Source organism: Nomascus leucogenys, chromosome X (genome assembly GCF_006542625.1).
Source record: "Nomascus leucogenys isolate Asia chromosome X, Asia_NLE_v1, whole genome shotgun sequence".
NCBI lineage: Eukaryota > Metazoa > Chordata > Mammalia > Primates > Hylobatidae > Nomascus > Nomascus leucogenys.
Window position 1 is genome coordinate 8193469 of NC_044406.1, and position 19368 is coordinate 8212836.

General features: G+C 46.7%; 1 protein-coding gene across 1 annotated transcript in view; it reads right to left on the minus strand.

Moving 5' to 3' along the window:
* The window catches only part of GPR143 (G protein-coupled receptor 143), a 42148-nt gene that overhangs the window by 8499 nt on the left and 14281 nt on the right, over positions 1-19368 (minus strand). The window contains exons 4-8 of the mRNA XM_030806535.1: positions 15538-15630; positions 12696-12805; positions 10222-10330; positions 8017-8134; positions 6164-6407 (exon numbers count right to left, since the gene is read on the minus strand). Of these exons, the coding sequence (XP_030662395.1) occupies positions 6164-6407; positions 8017-8134; positions 10222-10330; positions 12696-12805; positions 15538-15630 (674 nt within the window). The remainder of the gene's footprint in view (positions 1-6163; positions 6408-8016; positions 8135-10221; positions 10331-12695; positions 12806-15537; positions 15631-19368) is intronic.

Here is a 19368-nt window from a genome sequence, read left to right on the forward strand (position 1 = left end):
CAATGGGAGAAACACAGAATTGTGGGAAAGACAAGGCTTGTGGGAGATTCCAGGTATTATGGGAGATGCAAGGCATTTATGGAAAACCATGAAGCCATATTGTGGGAGAAAATAGTAATTGTGGGAAAGATGGGGATTGTGGGAGACTCAAGGTACTGTGTGAGAAACAGAATTGTGGGAAAGACAAGGCTTGTGGGAGATTCCAGGTATTATGCAAGATTCACGGCATTATGAAAAATTGTAAAAAGGGATTGTGGGAGAAACAAGCAATCATGGGAAAGATTGGGATTGTGGGGGACTCAAGGTATTGTGAGAAAGAGAACTGTGGAAAAAAGGATTATTGGGAAGAATGGGGAATTATGGGAAAGAGGAGGAATTGAGGGACAAGCAGGGAATTGTGGTAGAGAATGGAGACTTGTGGGAGAGAACAAATTAGAGTGGAGAATGGGGAACTGTCGGAGAGACAGATTGTGGTAGAAAATAGATTATAGAAGAGGCCTGACGCGGTGGCTCATGCCTGTAATCCCAACACTTTGGGAGGCCAAGGCAGGCAGATCACAAAGTCAGGAGTTCCAGACCAGCCTGGCCAACTTGGTGAAACCCCGTCTCTACTAAAAATACAAAAATTAGCTGGGCGTGGTGGTGGGTGCCTGTAATCCCAGCTACTCGGGAGGCTGAGGCAGGAGAATCATTTGAACCCAGGAGGCGGAGGTTGTGGTGAGCTTAGATCACGCCATTACACGCCAGCCTGGGCAACAAGAGCGAAACTCCGTCTCAAAAAAAAAAAAAAAGAAGAAAATAGATTATAGAAGAAAACAGATTTTCAAGAAAAAATAGAATGGAGAATTGTGGGAGAAAACAACTGTTAGGAGAATGTTATTGTGAGAGAAATAGGGAATTATGAGACAAAAAAGAATTGTGGGAGAGACAGGGGACTGTGGGGAAGAATGTCAAATTATGGGAGAGCCATGGGACTCTGGGAGAAATACAGAATTGGGGAAAATACAGGGTATTGTGGGAGATACACAGAATTGTGAGAGAGACAGAGAATTATGGGAGAGACAGAGAATTATGGGAGAAACGGAATTGTGGGAGAGTAAGGAGGATTGACGGTCAAACCAAGAATGGTGGGGTGGGTTTGGGGGAGATAAAAGGCATTGTGGGAGAGACAGCTACGCTCCTTTCTGGCCATGTTCCTGGGCTCTGAATGGGCCTCACCCCACCTGTGTGGGAACACAGCACCTGTGTTCTATCCTAACCAGGACCCCTCCACTCCCAACAAGCCCCAAGCCTCAGCCTCATCGCCTGGGCTTCTCCCCAGGATGATCCTTAAATCTTGCAAGTTTGTGTACTAGCACACTCGTCTTCCAGGAAAGAGCTATACTCCTGCTCCCACCAGAAATGCCCTGCTCTTAGTAGCCACATCCCTCCTGCCAGACTCTGCCCCTTCCCTCTCACCAGGCCCTACCCCAAAACACAGCCCCAGCCAGGCTCTATAAGCTCCACCCAGGCCCCACCCCTCCTGCCAGGCCATGCCCCCCTGGCTCGCTCCCTGGAGGGAAACCGGGAGGTACCAAGGGGCTGGGTCTCCTGAGAGCCAGCACAGGCCCAGGAGTTGGGTGCCTGCACATCTAGGGAGTCAAAAGCAGTTCAAGTGCACAATCCTCCCCTAATAATGACTCTCTTCAGGATTCTCCCAGATCCAAACCCCTCGACTTGATAAGCAGAGAGTGTTCAGCAAGGAGGCACAGTGGTGACGGGGCGTGGAACCGAGCTCCATCCAGCAGCTCTCCGCCTCCCTAAGCGGAGACACAGATCCCCTCAATGGAAACTGCTGCCACAATCACAAAACGCGATGCATTACGTGTTTTCTCCCATGCCCTTGCACTGGGCTGGTCCTACAAGCAAATTGCAGTGTCTCTCCACTTAAAAACCTTAACTGGCCTTTCACTGGCCACCGGATAAAGCCCAAATGCCTTAGCAGAATCTTTATAAACCCTTCACCACTTCTCCAGCTTCCCCCAACGCCTCCATACCACGCTGAGCCACAGCCGTCCCCAAACAAGATGCAGACTTCCTATGCTAACTCTCAACACCGCGTCTTCCTCATCTGGATTTTCTGTCTCCTCTTTGCCTATGCTCTTCTACCATCTAAGACCCGGCCCGCACATCACCTTCTCCAGGAACTCTCACCAGTGTTCCAAAACCAACTTAGTCCTGCATTGCCTGTGTTCCTTTAACCCTTCACAGGTTTTTTTAAAAAAAATAGTATTGTCCTTACTTACTTGTGAGTTTCACAAATTATACTTCTCAGGAACACTCACCCATCCCTGCTAAAATGGTGTTGAATATTTGCTTAAGACAAAATTCAGTTAACTTGTGTGAAGTACCTAGTAAGTTCCAGACACCATGTCAGATACTTAATAAAGCTCCATGCCAGCCTATTTGTCTTGTAGTGAAACCCAAAGCAGTAGGGTCTGAAGGGTATGATGAATAAGTTGAGCTTTATATCCACGGTCTACATAGGGAGAAGCCCATGGCTAAGTTTTTTCTGTATCGGCCATAGTAGTGATCAGGTGCAGCCAATAGGAAAGCGGCCCCGATAAGGGGTTTTCCTTGACTTTATGCACAGAAGTAGTATCCGATGCACACTTCACTTACCCAAATTCACCTCTACTTAGTGGGCGGCTGGGGAGGTATGGCAGGGAGAGTAGGTGAGGATTTACATAGTCCCAGGGATCCTGCTGCCTGCAAGCTGGTAAAGCTCTGGTAGGAAAATTTGAATGACACCTGCGTTTCCCCCGCCACTGACAGAAGGGAAGCACATTCTGGGGTGACAGGCAAGTGGCCTCAGAGACATACCAACCAGGAAAGATTTAGAAGGGATCCTAAAATTGTCCCTAAACAATACAATGGTGATGAGAGCCAAAAGTCAGATGTGGAAATATTAAAAAATGTGAGGTGTCCTAGGCAGCAAATTAATTTCTGAATAAAAGCCTTTTTAATTCTTTTTAGATTAATGTATGCAAATTCCTGCATAGGGTTACCATACAAAATGGTGATGACTGCATGTTATGGGCAATTTTAAGATATTCAAAGGGTGACTAGATGTAAACTTATGACCCTAACCACCACCTCAGTAGCACCACCACTTTATACTTTTTTTAAAGAGATGGGGTCTCACTATGTTGCCCAGTCTGGACTCCAACTCCTGGCCTCAAACGATCCTCCTTCCTCAGCCTCCTGAGTAGCTGGGGATGCAGGTTCATACTACCAGGCCAGGCCACTTTATACTTTTGCAGATGTTTGTTGTTAATTTTGAAAACTCACTCTATGCTTCAAGCTCTGTCCTCAAAAACCCTGACAGATGTTACCTAATAATATGTCACTTGGAGTTCTAAATCGTCAGCTGCCATTTTTACAGGAATTCTTCCCACAATAAAACAATACTGACTGTATTTCTCACTTTTCTCAAAGGCTTTCCTGTTGTTCTTTCCTTTTCCTCCAGTGTTTTCTCCAAGTGGTATTTCCATTGATTGTTCTATTGTTAGAATAGAATGATTTTTTTAAGTATTTTAATTTTCTCCAATAGACTGTGAGATCCTTGAGGGCCAGGTTTACACATCTCCAGTATCTCCACCCCACTCAGCTCCTAGTACACAGCCTGGTAGAGTTTTGGGCAGTCATAAGTAGTTATTAACAGAATAAGAGTGAGCCAGGTGCAGTGGCTCAGGCCTATAATCCTAGCACTTTGGGAGGCCAAGGTGGGAGGATCATTTACAGGAGTTTAAGACCAACCTGGGCAACATAGGGAGACCTCAGCTCTACAAAATAAATTTTAAAAACACACACACGAAACCAAAGAAAATTAGCAGGGTGTTGGCACCTGCCTGTTGTCCTAGCTACTCAGGAGGCTGAGGTGGAAAGATTGCTTGAGCCCAGGAGATCAAGGCTGCAGTGAGCCATGTTCATTCCACTGCACTTCAGCCTGGACAACAGAGTGAGACCCTGTCTGAAAAATAAATAAATAAAAGAATAGGTGTATCCATACAACGAAATATTATCAATCCATAAAAAGAATGAAGTTCTGACACCTGCTACAACATGGGCGAATCTAGAAAACACTATCCGAAGTAAAAGAAACCAGACACAACAGGACAAATATTACACAATGCCCTTTCTATGTAAGGTCTGGAACAGCAAAGCCATAGAGACAGAAAGGAGATTCATGGTTGCCAGGGGCTGGGGAGAAGAGAAGGGAAATGACTCCCTGGGGGCACAGCGTTTCTTTCTGCAATCATGAACATGTTCTGACGTAGATAGTGGTGACGTGTGCACAACCACTGAAATGTGCCATTTAAAGGGGTGAACTTTATGGTATGTTAATTATATCTCAAATTTTTTAAAAAGCCAAGGGGCCAGGTGCAGTGGCTCAAGCCTATTATCCCAGCACTTTGGGAGGCTGATGCAGGAGGACAACTTGAGACTAGCCTGGGCAACGTAATGGGACCTCATGTCTCCACAAACTAAAAAATAAAATAAGCTAGGGATGGTGGTGTGCACCTGTAGTCCCAGCTACTCAGGAGGCTCAGGTGGGAGGATCACTTGAGCCCAGGAGGTGGAGGCTGCAGTGAGACGTGTTCCTTCCGCTACACTCTAGCCTGGGTGACAGAGGGAGACCCTGTCTCAAAAAACAAAAACAGGGAGCCCTTGCAGAGAGCAGCCTCCAGGGATGGCTGCCCTGCTTATTTTTCTATTGGATCTGTATTTGCTTTTTCTAAAACCTCTATGTGAAAACATCCAACCTTTGAGCAGCAGATCTATGCAACAGCTTGCCGGAGGGAGTGGAGGTAAGGAAATGCTGATGGATTTCATTTGGTGGTAGTGATTGGGGTGGGGTGCAGGGGACTTCTACTGTTATTTCCAGTGTTTTATTTGACTGTCAAATATCTGCTCAGCCACTTTAAAACACCAGGATGGGAATGCAAAGCCAAATAATTCAAGATAACATTTTTTGCTTCATTCCCCAGATGGTATCAGTAACTCTACAGACTAACAGCAGTTCCAGCTGGTGGGTCCCTCATGCTTCGTGAACTATTTGTACCAGACAGAAAGTCTGTAAATAAATCTTCTCTCTGTGTCTTTTAGCTTCAGCCAGAACTCTCTTTCTGTTCATGTCTCCCAATTTCAACCAGACAGTACTGTATCATGGAATCAATTCATTAGTTCATCACCATATTTTTTGGTCTTCAAAGTAAACCAAGCTTGTCACCTGAAAGTGAACCTTTCTTCAATGTATCTGTTTGGTTTTGTTTTTTAGATGGGGTTTCACTCTTGTTGCCCCAGCTGGAGTGCAATGGCGCGATCTCAGCTCACTGCAACCTCCTCCTCCCAGGTTCAAGTGATTCTCCTGCCTCAGCCTCCCAAGCAGCTGTGATTACAGGTGTGTACCACCATGCCAGCTAATTTTGTATTTTTAGTAGAGACAGGGTTTCACCATGTTGGTCAGGCTGGTCTCGAATTCCTGACCTCAGGTGATCCACCCATCTTGGCCTCCCAAACCTGCTGGGATTACAGGCATGAGCCACCACACCCAGCTATTTTTGTATTTTTAGTAGAGATGGAGTTTCGCCATGTTAGTCAAGCTTGTCTCTAACTCCTGACCTCAAGTGATCCACCTGCCTTGGCCTCCCTTCAACATATTTGAATAGTAGGAATGGAAAAGAAAACGGAACTCCTTACGCCATTTCCAAACATCTTTCTGCATATTATTTTTCTTACTCCAAATTTCAACATTATTTTGGTACACCCCATCATGGGATTGCGTGGTGTTTGTCTTTGGTTTTGTGTTTGTGTGCATTTAGCTCAGACAACATCTGGAAAAATATCACATTTTTAGATCCAAGCCTAATTATTCTGAGACATTGGTTGTGAACTGGGGGCCACTGTGGCCCCCCAGGAGACATTTGTCAATGTCTGGAAAGAGTTTTGGTTGTCACAATTGGGGGGGAGGTGCAACTGGCAGCTAGTGAGTCCACCTGAAGGGTGCTGCTAAACACCCCACCATGCACAGGACAGCCCCTGCGACAAAGAATCCTCTAAGGCTTTCCAAGGGGAGCCCTGGGACCCCGAAGTCTACCTGCTGTGGCAGACAGGGCATTACCTTCAGATAGCATGCTCAGGGCTTCGTCAGAAGTCTGCCCACCCACTTGAGCCACCTTCCTGGAAGCAGGGTTTTCATGGGGCACCCGGGAGTCCACTGGGGATGGGTGAGCCCCCTCAGCAGCCGAGGCGGTCAGTGATTCCCACTGGATCTCCTTCCTGGGAGACTGAAAACCCAGGCTGCATCCTGTCCAGCCGTAGAAGGCCAAAGACAAGAGAAATCCCTGGGCTGGATTCAGGATTCCCTGGAGAGAGGACAGAAAGACACATGGCAGTCAGTGCAACGTAGCAGGAGTCAGAGTCCTGGGCTGTCACAGAGTGACACACTCCCCTCAGGATGCCCACAGGGCTGGGGTCGCTTGGAAGTGACCATGGGTTGGCTGGTGGCTGGTTGACTGGTTGGTGGGTTGGTCTGGGGCAAGATGAAGATTGGCCACAGTAGGTGCTGTACCTTCAAGGGTGCCTGAAAGTAGAGGGGGGTGGGGAGAGGAGGGGGCGGGGAGGAGCTGGAGTAGAGAAGGGAAGAGAGGGGACAGAGGACGAGAGACAGCAGGGAAGACAGGAGAAGGAGAAAGTGGGAGGGGAGGGTAGGGGAGGAGAAGAGGGCGGCAGTGGGAGAAGGGGAGAGGGAGCGCTGTAGCACAGGGACTGAACAGCCAGCTCCTCCTGCAGCCTGGGGGCCTCTATTCTCCCCAGTTTGCCACCCTGTGCTGCCAAGGGAGCACTTGATGTAATAAAGGTTCCTGAGGCTCAGACGGAGTCTGGGAAACATCCCTCCACTCGTGTGTGCTGAGGACACATAAAATTCACCAGAGGAAGCCAGCCAAGCTCCAAACCATGTACAGGGAGGGAAGGGCTGGTGCTGGTTCCATCTGAAAGTCTTTGTGAATGAGACTTTCCCCATTTCAAAAGCAATATAAATATGGATTCTGTATAGTACAATATGCACCTCCCTGCCAACAACACGTGTGCATTTCTTCTTATAAAGGTGAGAGAATGACAGCGCTGGGGCAACCTGCCCGTGGGGCTTCTACCCCGTCATTCTCTTCATGTATGTCCATCCAATATGTGTATTTTTTTCTGTTTCATTTCTTTTGTTTTTTCATTGTTTCCCCGTTGAAAAAAAGATAAACATGTTTTTCTGTAGTTGTAATTGGTATAATTGTATTCCCAGTTAATACCAGAGATTTCATAATCATCGTTTTTAATGTCTGAGTAATATTCCATCAAGATGAAAGACCATAATTTACTTAACCATTTCTTTCTTTCTGTTTTTTTTTTTTTTGGAAATCTGGGTTGCCTATAATGCTTTACGATTATGAAGGATAATGCTACCAAGAATATCTTCATCTGTGTGGCGTTTTCATGGTCTGAAACATTCCTTCAAGATCCATGCTCTGATATTGTGAGACTGCCAGGAGCTTTGATACACTGCACCAAACTGTTTGACCAGAGTTGAAGCATTTAATAAGGATCCCAGCAACAAACAAAACAGCCAGCTAGCACACTAGGGCCAGGAGCCTATTTAACTCATTCTGTATTTAAATATAATGTATTGTACTTCTGACTGCTCCTTTTTCTTCTGATTTTTTTCAAACAGAAAATGTTAAATCTAGATAATTAAAAAAAGAGATGGGGTCTCCCTACATTGCCCAGGGTGGTGGCATACACCTGTAGTCCCAGTTACTCAGGAGGCTAAGACAGAGGATTGCTTGAGCCCAGGAGTTTGAGACTGCAGTGAGCTATGATCATGCCACTGCTTTCCAGCCTGGGTGACAGAGTGAGACCTTGTCTCTAAAACAAATTAATTAATTAAATACTTAACTAATTAAAATAAAATACAGATTGACCTACCATAATAAACCATGTGGTCTTGGCTGCAGTTCTGACAGGTTTCAAAGAACCTCCATTGATATCTGTTTGCATCTCAAGATAGAATAAAAGGCTTTCATTGATGATATTCGACAACCAACTGTTAGAAAGAAAATGGCAGCAGGTAAAGAGAACATGCAATGAAACTCGTTTTTAAATGCTGGAGAGTCAGAGAAGAATTTCTACCAAGACCTAAAAGTACTAACTCTCAGTACAGACATGGCCACTTCTGCAGTAAGAAACTAAGGGGCCAGGTGCGATGGCTCCCTCCTGTAATCCCAGCACTTTGGGAGGCTGAGGCAGGAGGATTGCTTGAGCCCAGGAGTCCGAGACCAGCCTGGGCAACACAGCGAAACTTGTCTTTACTAAAAATAAAAAATAAAAAAAAATTAACCAGGTGTGGTGGTGCCCACCTGTAGTCCCAGCTACTTGGGAGGCTGGGGTGGGAGGATCGCTTGAGCCCAGGAAATGGAGCCTGCAGTGAGCCATGAATGTGCCACTGCACTCCAGCCTGGGGGACAAAGTGAGACCCTGTCTCAAAAGAAAAAGAAAAGAAATGAAACTAAGAGGAACCAGCACACTAAAAATTTAAGAAATATAATTTGTTTTCTCAGTCTAAAGCACAGATCAGCAAATCCTTCCAATAGTAACACTCAACACCACATCAGGATGTAAGGTTCTAGCACTGTATCAAATAACCCAGAATTCATTTTTTGTTTGAAGAGCAATGTACAGTTTTCATGGAGATCAAAACAATTTTTTCTTGACATTTTATAATAGCATTTTTCAATGTTATTTTAGGTGGCTCAGTGAAATATGAAATGTTGAATTGAGTGTATTTTTAGTAGGAGATGATTTATATATTTCCAAGAAAGGTGTCCGAACAAAGCTCATATCAGGTGAATTATTATTACTATTATTTTTTAGAGACAAGGTCTTGCTCTGTCACACAGGCTGGAGAGCAGTGGCATGATCATAGCTCACTGTAGCCTCGAACTCCTAGGCTCAAGTGATCCTCCTGTCTCAGCCTCCCGAGTAGCTGAGACTATAGGCATGTGCCACCATTCCTGGCTAATTGTTGTTGTTGTATTGCCCAGGATGGTTTTGAACTCCTGACCTCAAGAAATAGTCCTGCCTCCAACTACCAAAGTGTGAGCTACCACGACCAACGCAGGTGAATTTTTAACATCACAAGTACTTGCCCTGTCCTGCAAGGTACTGATTCACCACAGTGCAGCATGTTCTGATTCCAGTTTTATTTTTTGCATTGGTTACAGGACTATTTTCAAAGTATCCACCTGAAAGGTTTCGACAGGATACCAGTGGTGGGGAAAAATGAGGAGAGACAAACTGCTCAGGCCGTTCTCCAACCTTCTTGACCAAAGACGTGCCCTTGCCCCTCTGTCAGGCACAGGAATTCTGGTGTCAGGAGTGAGGCAAATGGGTGAGTTTATAAAGCATGACCAGCTGAGTGTGGTGGCTCACACCTGTAATCCCAGTACTTTGGGAGGCAGAGGCGGGTAGATCACTTGAGGTCAGGAGTTTGAGACCAGCCTGGCCAATATGGTAAAACCTCAACTCTACTAAAAATACAAAAATGAGCTGGGTGTGATGGCACACACCTGTAATCCCAGCTACTCAGGAGGCTGAGGCAGAAGAATCACTTGAACCTGAGAGGCGGAGGTTGCAGCGAGCTGAGATCGCGCCATTGCACTCCAGCCTGGGTGACAGAGTGAGACTCCTTGGGAGGCTGAGGTGAGAAGATCACTTGAGCCCTAAAGATCAAGGTTGCAGTGAGCTGTGAGCCACTGCACTCCAGCCTGGGTGACAAAGAAAGACCCTGTCTCAGAAAAAAAAAAAAAAAAAGCATACACAACCCCTTTGTTTTGGTTAACCCCAGCAATGCACATGGTTGGGACATTTCAAAACTAAACTTGGGTGTTTGTTTCCTAAGGGCTTTATATATAATTTGAGTAGATTTGAATGTTTTTCCAGAAATTCATGAATTTTGGACTTGCTCCCCTGTCCTCTGTACCTTTCCTCAAAGGGTACCTAGCACAGTCTCAAAGATTTCCTTCCCAAAGGCTCTTCCCTTTGGAACTTCTGGTCACACATGCAACATGGCAAGTTGTTTCCATAGCCCTTCCCACTGGCAATAAAAATACACATATATAGAAGAAAGGTTACCAAATAATTAAAACCAGCATGATTTTGAAAAATCGGATCTTGATCACGGCTCCCATCCTTCTCTCGTTCTCCGTGTAAATGCCTTGTCTTCCTTTAAGTAAAGAGGCCACTGTGAAGAACAGAAGGAACTATGTATGGTGTCCATTACTCATGTTTACGGAGTGACAGAGAAGGCAATGGAAGCAGGTGTGAGCCCACGAGCAAGGCTAGAGGGGCAGGAAGCAAAGCAAGTCACTGACATTCATTCCTCACAACCTCCAGGTTGGAGTCCTCATAGATCCTAAGGAATATACATATTTTTAAACTTCTGCTTTGAAATAATTTTAGATTTACATAAAAGTTGCAAAGATGGCACAGAGAGTCCCTGTATACCCCTACCCTTTACCCAGATTTCCCTCAATGTAAGCATCTTATGCAACCATGGGGATGTTCTTCACAACTATGAAATTAACACAGGTACATTACTATGAACTAAACTCCCAATTTTGGCTGGGTGCAGTGGCTCATACCTGTAATCTCAGCACTTTGGAGGCCAAGGTGAGTGGATCATTTGAGGTCAGGAGTTCGAGACCAGCCTGGCCAACATGGTGAAACTCTGTCTTTACGAAAAATACAAAAATTATCCGGGCATGGTGGTGCACGTCTATAATCCCAGCTATCCGGGAGGCTGGTGCACGAGAATCCCTTGGACTCGGGAGGTAGAGATTGCAGTGAGGCAAGATCACTGCACTCCAGCCTGGGTGACAGAGCAAGACTCCATCTCAAAATAAATACATAAATAAATTCCCAATTTTATTTGAATGTTCCTAGTTCAGAAACTATATTTTTAAAAGCTCATTTTCTCTGTTATAAAAATAGAGGTGCAGTGGCTCACACCTGTAATCCTAGCACTTTGGGAGGCTGAGGTAGGTGGATCACCTGAGGTCAGGAGTTCGAGGCCAGCCTGGCCAACATGGTGAAACCCCATCTCTACTAAAAATACAAAAATTAGCTGGGTGTGGTGGCAGGTGCCTATAATCCCAGCTACTCAGGAGGCTGAGGCAGGAGAATCGCTTGAACCTAGGAGGCGGAGGTTTCAGTCAGCCGAGATCACCTCAATTCACTCTAGCCTGGGCAAAAGAGCGAAACTCCATCTCAAAAAAATAAAAATAGTGCACACTTGTTAAAATATCGAAAACAATTTAATTTCTTCTTATAGACAAGTTAGAAAATATTTAAAAGTTTAGGGAAGTATGAATGACCCATGGTCCCTCCACCCAGAGATAACCACTGTTAACATCTTAGTGTATTTCTTTTCAGTCTTTTTTCTATAAGTCATTTCCATCAGCTCAAATCACTTTTTGATGAGATTTTCTTTTAAAATGCTATATTTAACACACTATATTTAAATGTGGATATGTGCCAGGCGTGGTGGCTCACGCCTGTAATCCCAGCACTTTGGGAGGCCAAGGTGGGTGGATCACCCGAGGTCAGGAGTTCAAGACCAGCCTGGCCAACATGGCAAAACCCCGTCTCTACTAAAAATACAAAAAAATTAGCCGGGCATGGTGGCGCTCGCCTGTAGTCCCAGCTACTCAGGAGGCTGAGGCACGAGAATCACTTGAACATGGGCGGCAGAGGTTGCAGTGAGCCGAGATCACGCCACTGCACTCCAGCCTGGGGTGACAGAGCAAGACTCCATCTCAATAAAAAGAAAACAAAAAGTGTAGATATGAAGAGAATGGTCTGAAGAATCACAATAATTTCCTATTACCAATGATAGAGTACTCTCAACAATGTTTTTAAAAAGTTCAACAATCAACAGGTGATCTTCAAAAGACCTCTCAGTTAAGGCAAATTTCCTTATTCCCATTCTCCCCTTGAGAGATCTCTGGCAGCCTGAGGAGGTGGGAGGCTCATTCCAGGACCCACTTCCTTGAGGGCAAAGTAGGGGCTGGACTGCAGGTCTCCAGCCCCAGCCTAGAAGTCTTTCCCAGACATGTTGTCGACGACTTCATTCCTCTTATCCTTTTCGAACCATTGACCTCGACTCATTTCCTGTGCTCCACTTCCTGTTTCCTGCCCATCTGAGAAAAAACATCAGCCAAGTGCATTATGGGACTGGAGCCACCTCAGTACAGACTCAGTCCCTTCCCCCTCCCTTCTCTTCTCCTTCTGTTCCTCTCACACCTCCACAGTCGTCCAAGGGCACTCCTGCAGCCAACCCAGGAGAAGCCCAGTACAGAAGTGAAAAGTCAACTACTCCTGGCACTGAGCTAACAAATGATGGCACAGAACTTGTGCGGGCAGAGGCCTGCACATTTTCATTTATTGAACCTGCTTACTTTCTGCAGCTGTGTTCTGCTGATGTCTCTGGAGGATGACAAATGAGGTCCACTGTCCTGGAGAATTCCAGGACATGTGTCACTGACTGAGCCCGAGTCATGGGGCTGCTCCCAGTGGCCGCGTACCCAGAGAGCTTCCCTAGTATTTACCTGCAGTCACTGTCTTTTGGAACAGGATGGGGTTCGCCACAAGAACCAGCAGCAGGGGCAGGTACATGGTGACATAGTGGGGGATGGCGTGGTCCAGGCCCCGCTCACACCTGAGAGAGGAAAACCAAAGTCATTCTTCTCAAAAGCAAAGCTTTGGCTAAAAGACATCTACTTATCTGGAAGTCAAGATAAGAGGATGAGAACAAAAAGGGAAATGCATAAATCTGCTTCTGACTGCCCAAAGGAAATGTGAGTCATTTCTTATGTCTGGAACAAGCCATAAATTACAGGAGAGTAAGGGAGATCAACCATGTTTCTGTCTCAGAAATGGGAGGACCCCTAAGGCATTCCACTGGAGGAAGCTTTTAAAGGTTCCTGCTGGGAAAAGATCGGAAAGAAAAACACCCTGGGATGGGGGATTCCCTGCACTGGATCTCAAGGAAAAAAACGCAATTCAAGTAGAGACAAAGGCACTCCATTAAATAGTGAGGTTTTGAGTACTTACTACATGGTTTTGGGCAATAACATGAATAAAATCTAGCCCCTGGGCTTGAACAACTCAAAATATGCCAGCTGCATATTTCAGAGGAAATTGTGTTCTCATGGTTATGGATAACAATAGTTTCAGAGGTTCTTGTCAGAGAAAAAGACAAAGATTTCTTTTTTTTTTTTTTTTTGAGACGGAGTCTCGCTCTGTGGCCCAGGCTGGAGTGCAGTGGCACAATCTCGGCTCACTGCAAGCTCCGCCTTCCGGGTTCACGCCATTCTCCTGCCTCAGCCTCTCTGAGTAGCTGGGACTACAGGCGTCCGCCACCACGCCCGGCTAATTTTTTTGTATTTTTAGTAGAGACGGGGTTTCACCGTGGTCTCGATCTCCTGACCTCGTGATCCGCCCGCCTCGGCCTCCCAAAGTGCTGGGATTACAAGCGTGAGCCACCGCGCCCGGCCAAGGACAAAGATTTCTACTGAGGGTCATAGGAGTCACTGGTCACCACAGAATGTGCTGGAGGGCCTCACAAACATATGTTACCAAGGTAACAACTCTCAGCTGCGAAATGCTTAATGTAGGAGAGAAGCAAAATGGCACAGAGGAAGAGGAAACTGAAGGCAAATGGGAGGGAGGTCTGCTCCAGCTCAGCCAAAGAGGGAGGTGGAAAAGGGGCTAACCAAACAGCCTCATGGCCACGGAAGGGGGAATGACAAAAAATAAATTAAACACCCATAATATTGACAGAGTTGTCAAACCAGAGGGGAAAGTGGCAGAAAATGTAAAAAAAAAAAAAAAAAAAAAAAAAAAAAAAAAATCAGGTGGGAAAAATGCAATACCCATCTCCTCTTGCCATAGGAAGAATTACTATACCACCTCTCAATGCTGCCACTTTCTTTTAACAGGCGGTTTTATCTTTAGCTGTAGAGGCTAAAATTCAATCTTGAAAGGCTTGAAAGGAGAAAGAGAAACAAGAGGAGAAAGAGAAGTGACTCCAATGCAAAGACAGAAAGGAAATGACAAATAAGAGAGTGAGACTGTGAGCATGAAGAATGCCGAGTGCCCTGGGTCAGGTGTTGTGAAAATGAAGAGATGATTAAGGATAAGATGCTTAAAAGGAGCAGCTCCTAAACGCCCTGGGAGTACCTCAAGGCTCCCTGTGCGCCCTGCAGCAATGGCACCCTCAGACTCAGATGCAACTTTGCCAGGAGTCTCCAGGGTCCCACAGGTGAGGGAGAGCCACAGAAACTCTCTTTCCAACTAAGTGCATTCCGTTATAACAGCTGCTGACACTGCATCTGTCCTTTTAAAGTTCCCCAGTAAAGCAGACTGTATGGATGGATCTACACAGAGCTCCCTACTTGTATTCATGGTTGACAAGGCAACACCAATTTGGAGACATCCTCACTGAGTAGCTGCAAGAAGCGAGAAAAGAGGGAGATAAATTATCTACACCAATTTTTTTCTGTAGATTTTTTTTTCTGTAAAGGAACAGATAGTAAATATTTTCAGCTTCATGGGCCACACTGTGGTCTCTGAGGCAACTACTCAACTCTGATGTTGTCATGCAAAAGCAGTCAGACAGTACATAAAGAAATGAGTGTGACTATATTCCAATAAAACTTTATTTACAAAAACGGAAGAAGGCCGGATTTGTCCTGGGGGCTACACTGTGTTGATCCCTGGTATAAAAATCACAGACAAAGACACTGTCCACTTCTGTTTTCCAGTTTTCCATTGGAAGTTAAAGTATATATATCCTTGGAAAGACCTTGGCTTTGCAACTGAGGGTTGCATGGACAGGAATGTAAACTTGAGGAAATGCCTGAGACAGTTCCAGCGGCCACATCTCCCTCTGTGTGGAGGATGGAAGAGAAGTGAGAAAGCGTAGGAAGCAAAGCTAGAGAATAAGCTCTGCCCAGGGATCCTTATGGCCTCTTCCACATGACCCTACACTCATTCCTAGAATGTTAAGCTCACCTGCTCATCCAGAGGAAGCTTGAAGACCAAATACTTAAAAGTGGGCATGAGAAAACTGTACCAATACAGGGGCTGGGAATACACCTTACGTGGAGGGGAATATGTGGAAAGCTTTGCGTGCATGCTTGTGTGCATGGGCGCCTATGCACACAAACGAGAAAGGCAGAGCCAGGGAGAAGGACTCCAGGGTCATTCTCCAAGCTACTGTAGTCAGCCCTCTGGGGCTGGGCCGTGAGCATGGCCTCATGTGGCCCTGAGACAACAGCCTAACCGCCAAGGCGCCCACTCTGTGGGTCGGGGCTCATGTATTCCCTGCAAGACAACACATGATGAGACAAGGATGGGGCTGCCTGGGGCGCTGGAGTCCCAACTTACCTGGACACGGAAGGGTAGTAGAGCATGGCGGCTCCCTCCACACAGAGCAGGGTGGCCAGGCCCCACGCCATGATGTGATACAGCAGGATGGTGCTAGGGAACAAGCACAACAGCAGCCACAGCTCAGTGGGGCACAGAGGCCTGCCTGGAACTACCAGGCCAACTCCTGCGCTCTGGAAAGGTCACGAAAATGTACACAGAGGAAAGCCCCTCGGCAAAGAGTTTCCTCGTGCTGCTGAGGTTGATTGGTTGTTTTCCATTGAGGTGAAATTCACATCACATAAAATTAACTATTTTAAAGTGAGCAATAAAGTGGCATTTAGTACATTCACAATGCTCTGCAGCTATCACCACTGTCTCCTTCCAAAATGTTTTCATCATTCCAAAAGGAGACCCCATATCTATTAATTGGTGATATGGTTAGGCTTTCTGTCTCCACCCGAATCTCATCTTGAATTGTAATCTCCAAAATCCCAAGGGAGAGAACAAGTTGCGCTAATCATTGTTGGATGGAAATCAGTTGGTTAGGTGGTTGGAGGATGGAAATGACCAGGTGGAGGTGATTGAATCATGGGGGCGGTTCCCCCATGCTGTTCTCGTGATAGTGAGTGAGTTCTCACGAGATCTGATGCTTTTATAAGGGGATTTCCCTCCCCCACCCCCACCCCCAATCGCTCGGCTGCCTTGTGAGGGAGGTGTCCTGCTTCCCCTTGGCCTTCTGCCACGATTGGAAGTTTCCTGAGACCTCCCCAGCCACGGTGAACTGTGAGTCAATTAAACCTCTTTCCTTTATAAATTACTCAGTCTCAGGCAGTTCTTCATAGCAGTGTGAGAACAGACTAATATAAATGGTCACTCCCCTTTGCCCATCCCCCAGCCCCTAGCAACCCCTAATCTAGTTTCTGTCTCTGTGGACTTGCATGTTCTGGATATTTCATGTAAATGGAAATATATGCTACGTGGCGTTTTGCACCTGACTTCCTTCACTCAGCATAATGCTTTCCAGGTTCACTGACATTGTAGCATGGATCAGTTCTTCATTCCTTTGTTTCTTTTAATATTCTGTTGAGGCAGTATCTTGCTATGTTGCCCAAGCTGGTCTTGAACTCCTGATCTCAAGCAATCCTCCCACCTTGGCTTCCCAAATTGCTGGGATTATAGGCATGAGCCACTGTGCCCCTTTCTTTCCTCTTTTTGTAGGGGTTGGGGGTCAGGGTCTTGCTCTGTCATTCAGACTGGAGTGCAGTGGTGCAATCTCGGCTCACTGCAACTGTCTCCTGAGCTCAAGCAATCCTCCCACCTCGGCCTCCTGAATAGCTGGGACCACAGGCACACGCCATCATGCCCAGCTATTTCTTTGTATTTTTTGTGGAGATGAGGTTATGCCATGTTGCCAGGCTGCTGTTGAATCCCTCAGCTCAAGTGATCCCCCTGCCTCGGCCTCCCAAAGTGCTGGGATTACAGGCGTGAGCCATAGCGGCGGCCCTTTCTTCCCTTTTTCTGACTGAATGCCATTCCATTGTATACATGGGCCAAGATTCACCCATCAGTGGACATTTGGGTTGTTTCCACTGTTTGTCTATTGTGAGTAGCGCTGCTATGAACATGTGTTATGTACCAGTATTTGAGTTCCTGTTTTGTTTTGAGATAGTCTCTGTGGCCCAGGCTGGAGTCCAGTGGTGCAATCATAGTTCACTGCAGCCTCCAATTCCTAGGCGTAAGCAATCCTCCCACCTCAGCCTCCCAGGTAGCTGGGACCACAGGCATGCACCACCATGCCCAGCTAATTTTTGAATTTTTTTTTGTAGAGATGGGTCTTACTATGTTGGCCAGGCTGGTCTCAAACTCCTGGCCTCAAGCGATCCTGCCACCTTGGCCTCCCAAAGTGCTGGGATTACAGGCATGAGCCACTGCACCTGGCTGGGTTCCTGTTTTCAGTTCTTTGGGATGTATACATGGGAGTGGAGTTGCTGGGTCAGATGGTTTTTTTTTTTTTTTTCAAGATGGAGTCTTGCTCTGTCACCCAGGCTGGAGTGCAGTGGTGCAATCTCGGCTCACTGCAACCTCCGCCTCCCAGGTTCAAGCAATTCTCTTGCCTCAGCCTCCCGAATAGTTGGGATTACAGGCGCCCACCACCAACCCAGCTAATTTTTGTATTTTTACTAGAGACAGCGTTTCACCATGTTGGCCAGGCTGGTCTTAAACTCCTGACCTCAAGTGATCCACCTGTCTTGGCCTCCCAAAGGGAGGGATTGCAGGCGTGAGCCGCCGCGCCCAGCCATACATTTCTGCTGTTTATAAGCTGCCGCCAGTCTGTGATGTTTGTTATAGCAGACTGGACGGACTAAGACTGCACCTCACGGGCACAGCACTTGCCAGGTGCTCCTCCCAGCCTCCCCACTTACTCCTCTTACAGCCTCATCCCAGGAAGATGCTCTGAGGCTCAAAAGGTTTGAACCTAATGCAAACACCTGGCACATTAACTAGCTGCATCACCTCGGCCAGACCCACTTCTCAGAGCCGTGAGTTGCTCCTGTCAGCTGGGTGAACACGGAAACCCTCTGCGGCCTTCCTGTGCCACTACGCTAAGGGCCAGGTGGACATCAGGCCTGGCTGCTTTCTGCTACTTACACTGCCCTCCAGGGCAGGCTGGCCGTCCCCGCCCGCCTCCACTTTCCCACAAGGCTGGGCCTGCCCTGGATGCCCAGCTGTCTTCACTTTGAGGACAATCAGGCGGCCCCAGCAGTGGGATTTACCAGCATCCTGTGCTCAGGGAGGTGGAGACATGTACTGGACCATCAGCGCTGTTACTCTGGGATTTCCCTTCCGGTGCACATTCTCTACAGAAGAGGGGCCAGTGATAGGAAACACTTCCCACACCCTTAACCTACAAGATGGCTGTCAGCACGTGCAAAGGTAACTTCGAGTTGAAAGGAATGAAGTACTGATGCATGCTACTCCATGGGTGAACCTCAGAAACAATGCTGAGTGAAAAGCCGGACACAAAGGGTGCACATATTGTGTGATTCTGCAGACATGGGGGGTGGCTGCTAATGGGTACAGGGTTTCTTTCTGGGATGGTAGAAGTGTTCTGTAACTAGTAGTAGTGGGGCTAACTGATGTATAACCTTGCAGATGGCACTAAAAGCCACTGAACTGCACACCTTTAAAGGGCGAATATTACAGTATTTAAGTTGCGTCTCAACTAAAAGAATCACAGTTGTATCAGCGCAGTATGTCTCACTCAGTGTACATTGGCTGAATGTTTACTGAGCAAAGATCATGCCTGTTCTAGGCACAGGAAACAGAGTACCTGCCTGCATGGGAGTGACCATCTTAAGAGGATGACATAGAACAATCAGTGTAATGTCCCAGCCTGTGCCCCTGCTGGGGGCCAGCCCCAGAGGCCATGGCTGGATGGAGAAGATTTTACACGAAGTCAGGCCCATAGACGTGATTAATCTAAAAGATGAGACTATGTTTGTGGTGGTTGTTTTAAGAGAGTTTCCCTCTGTCACCCATACTGGCGTGCAATGGCACAATGATAGCTCACAGTAACTTCAAACTCCTGAGCTCAAGCCTGCCTCAGCCTCCCAAGTAGCTAGGACTACAAGCACTCACCACCACACCCAGCTAACTTTTTTATTTTTATTTTTAGTAGAGATGGAGTCTTGCTATGTCGCCCAGGCTGGTCTCAAACTCCTAGGCTCAAGCAATCCTCCCATCTCAGCCTCCCAAAGTGCTAGGATTACAGGCATGAGCCAACATGCCTGGAAGAGACTATGTTTATAAGTTAAAGTGGATAAACACTTGTGATAGCCCGAATGTATT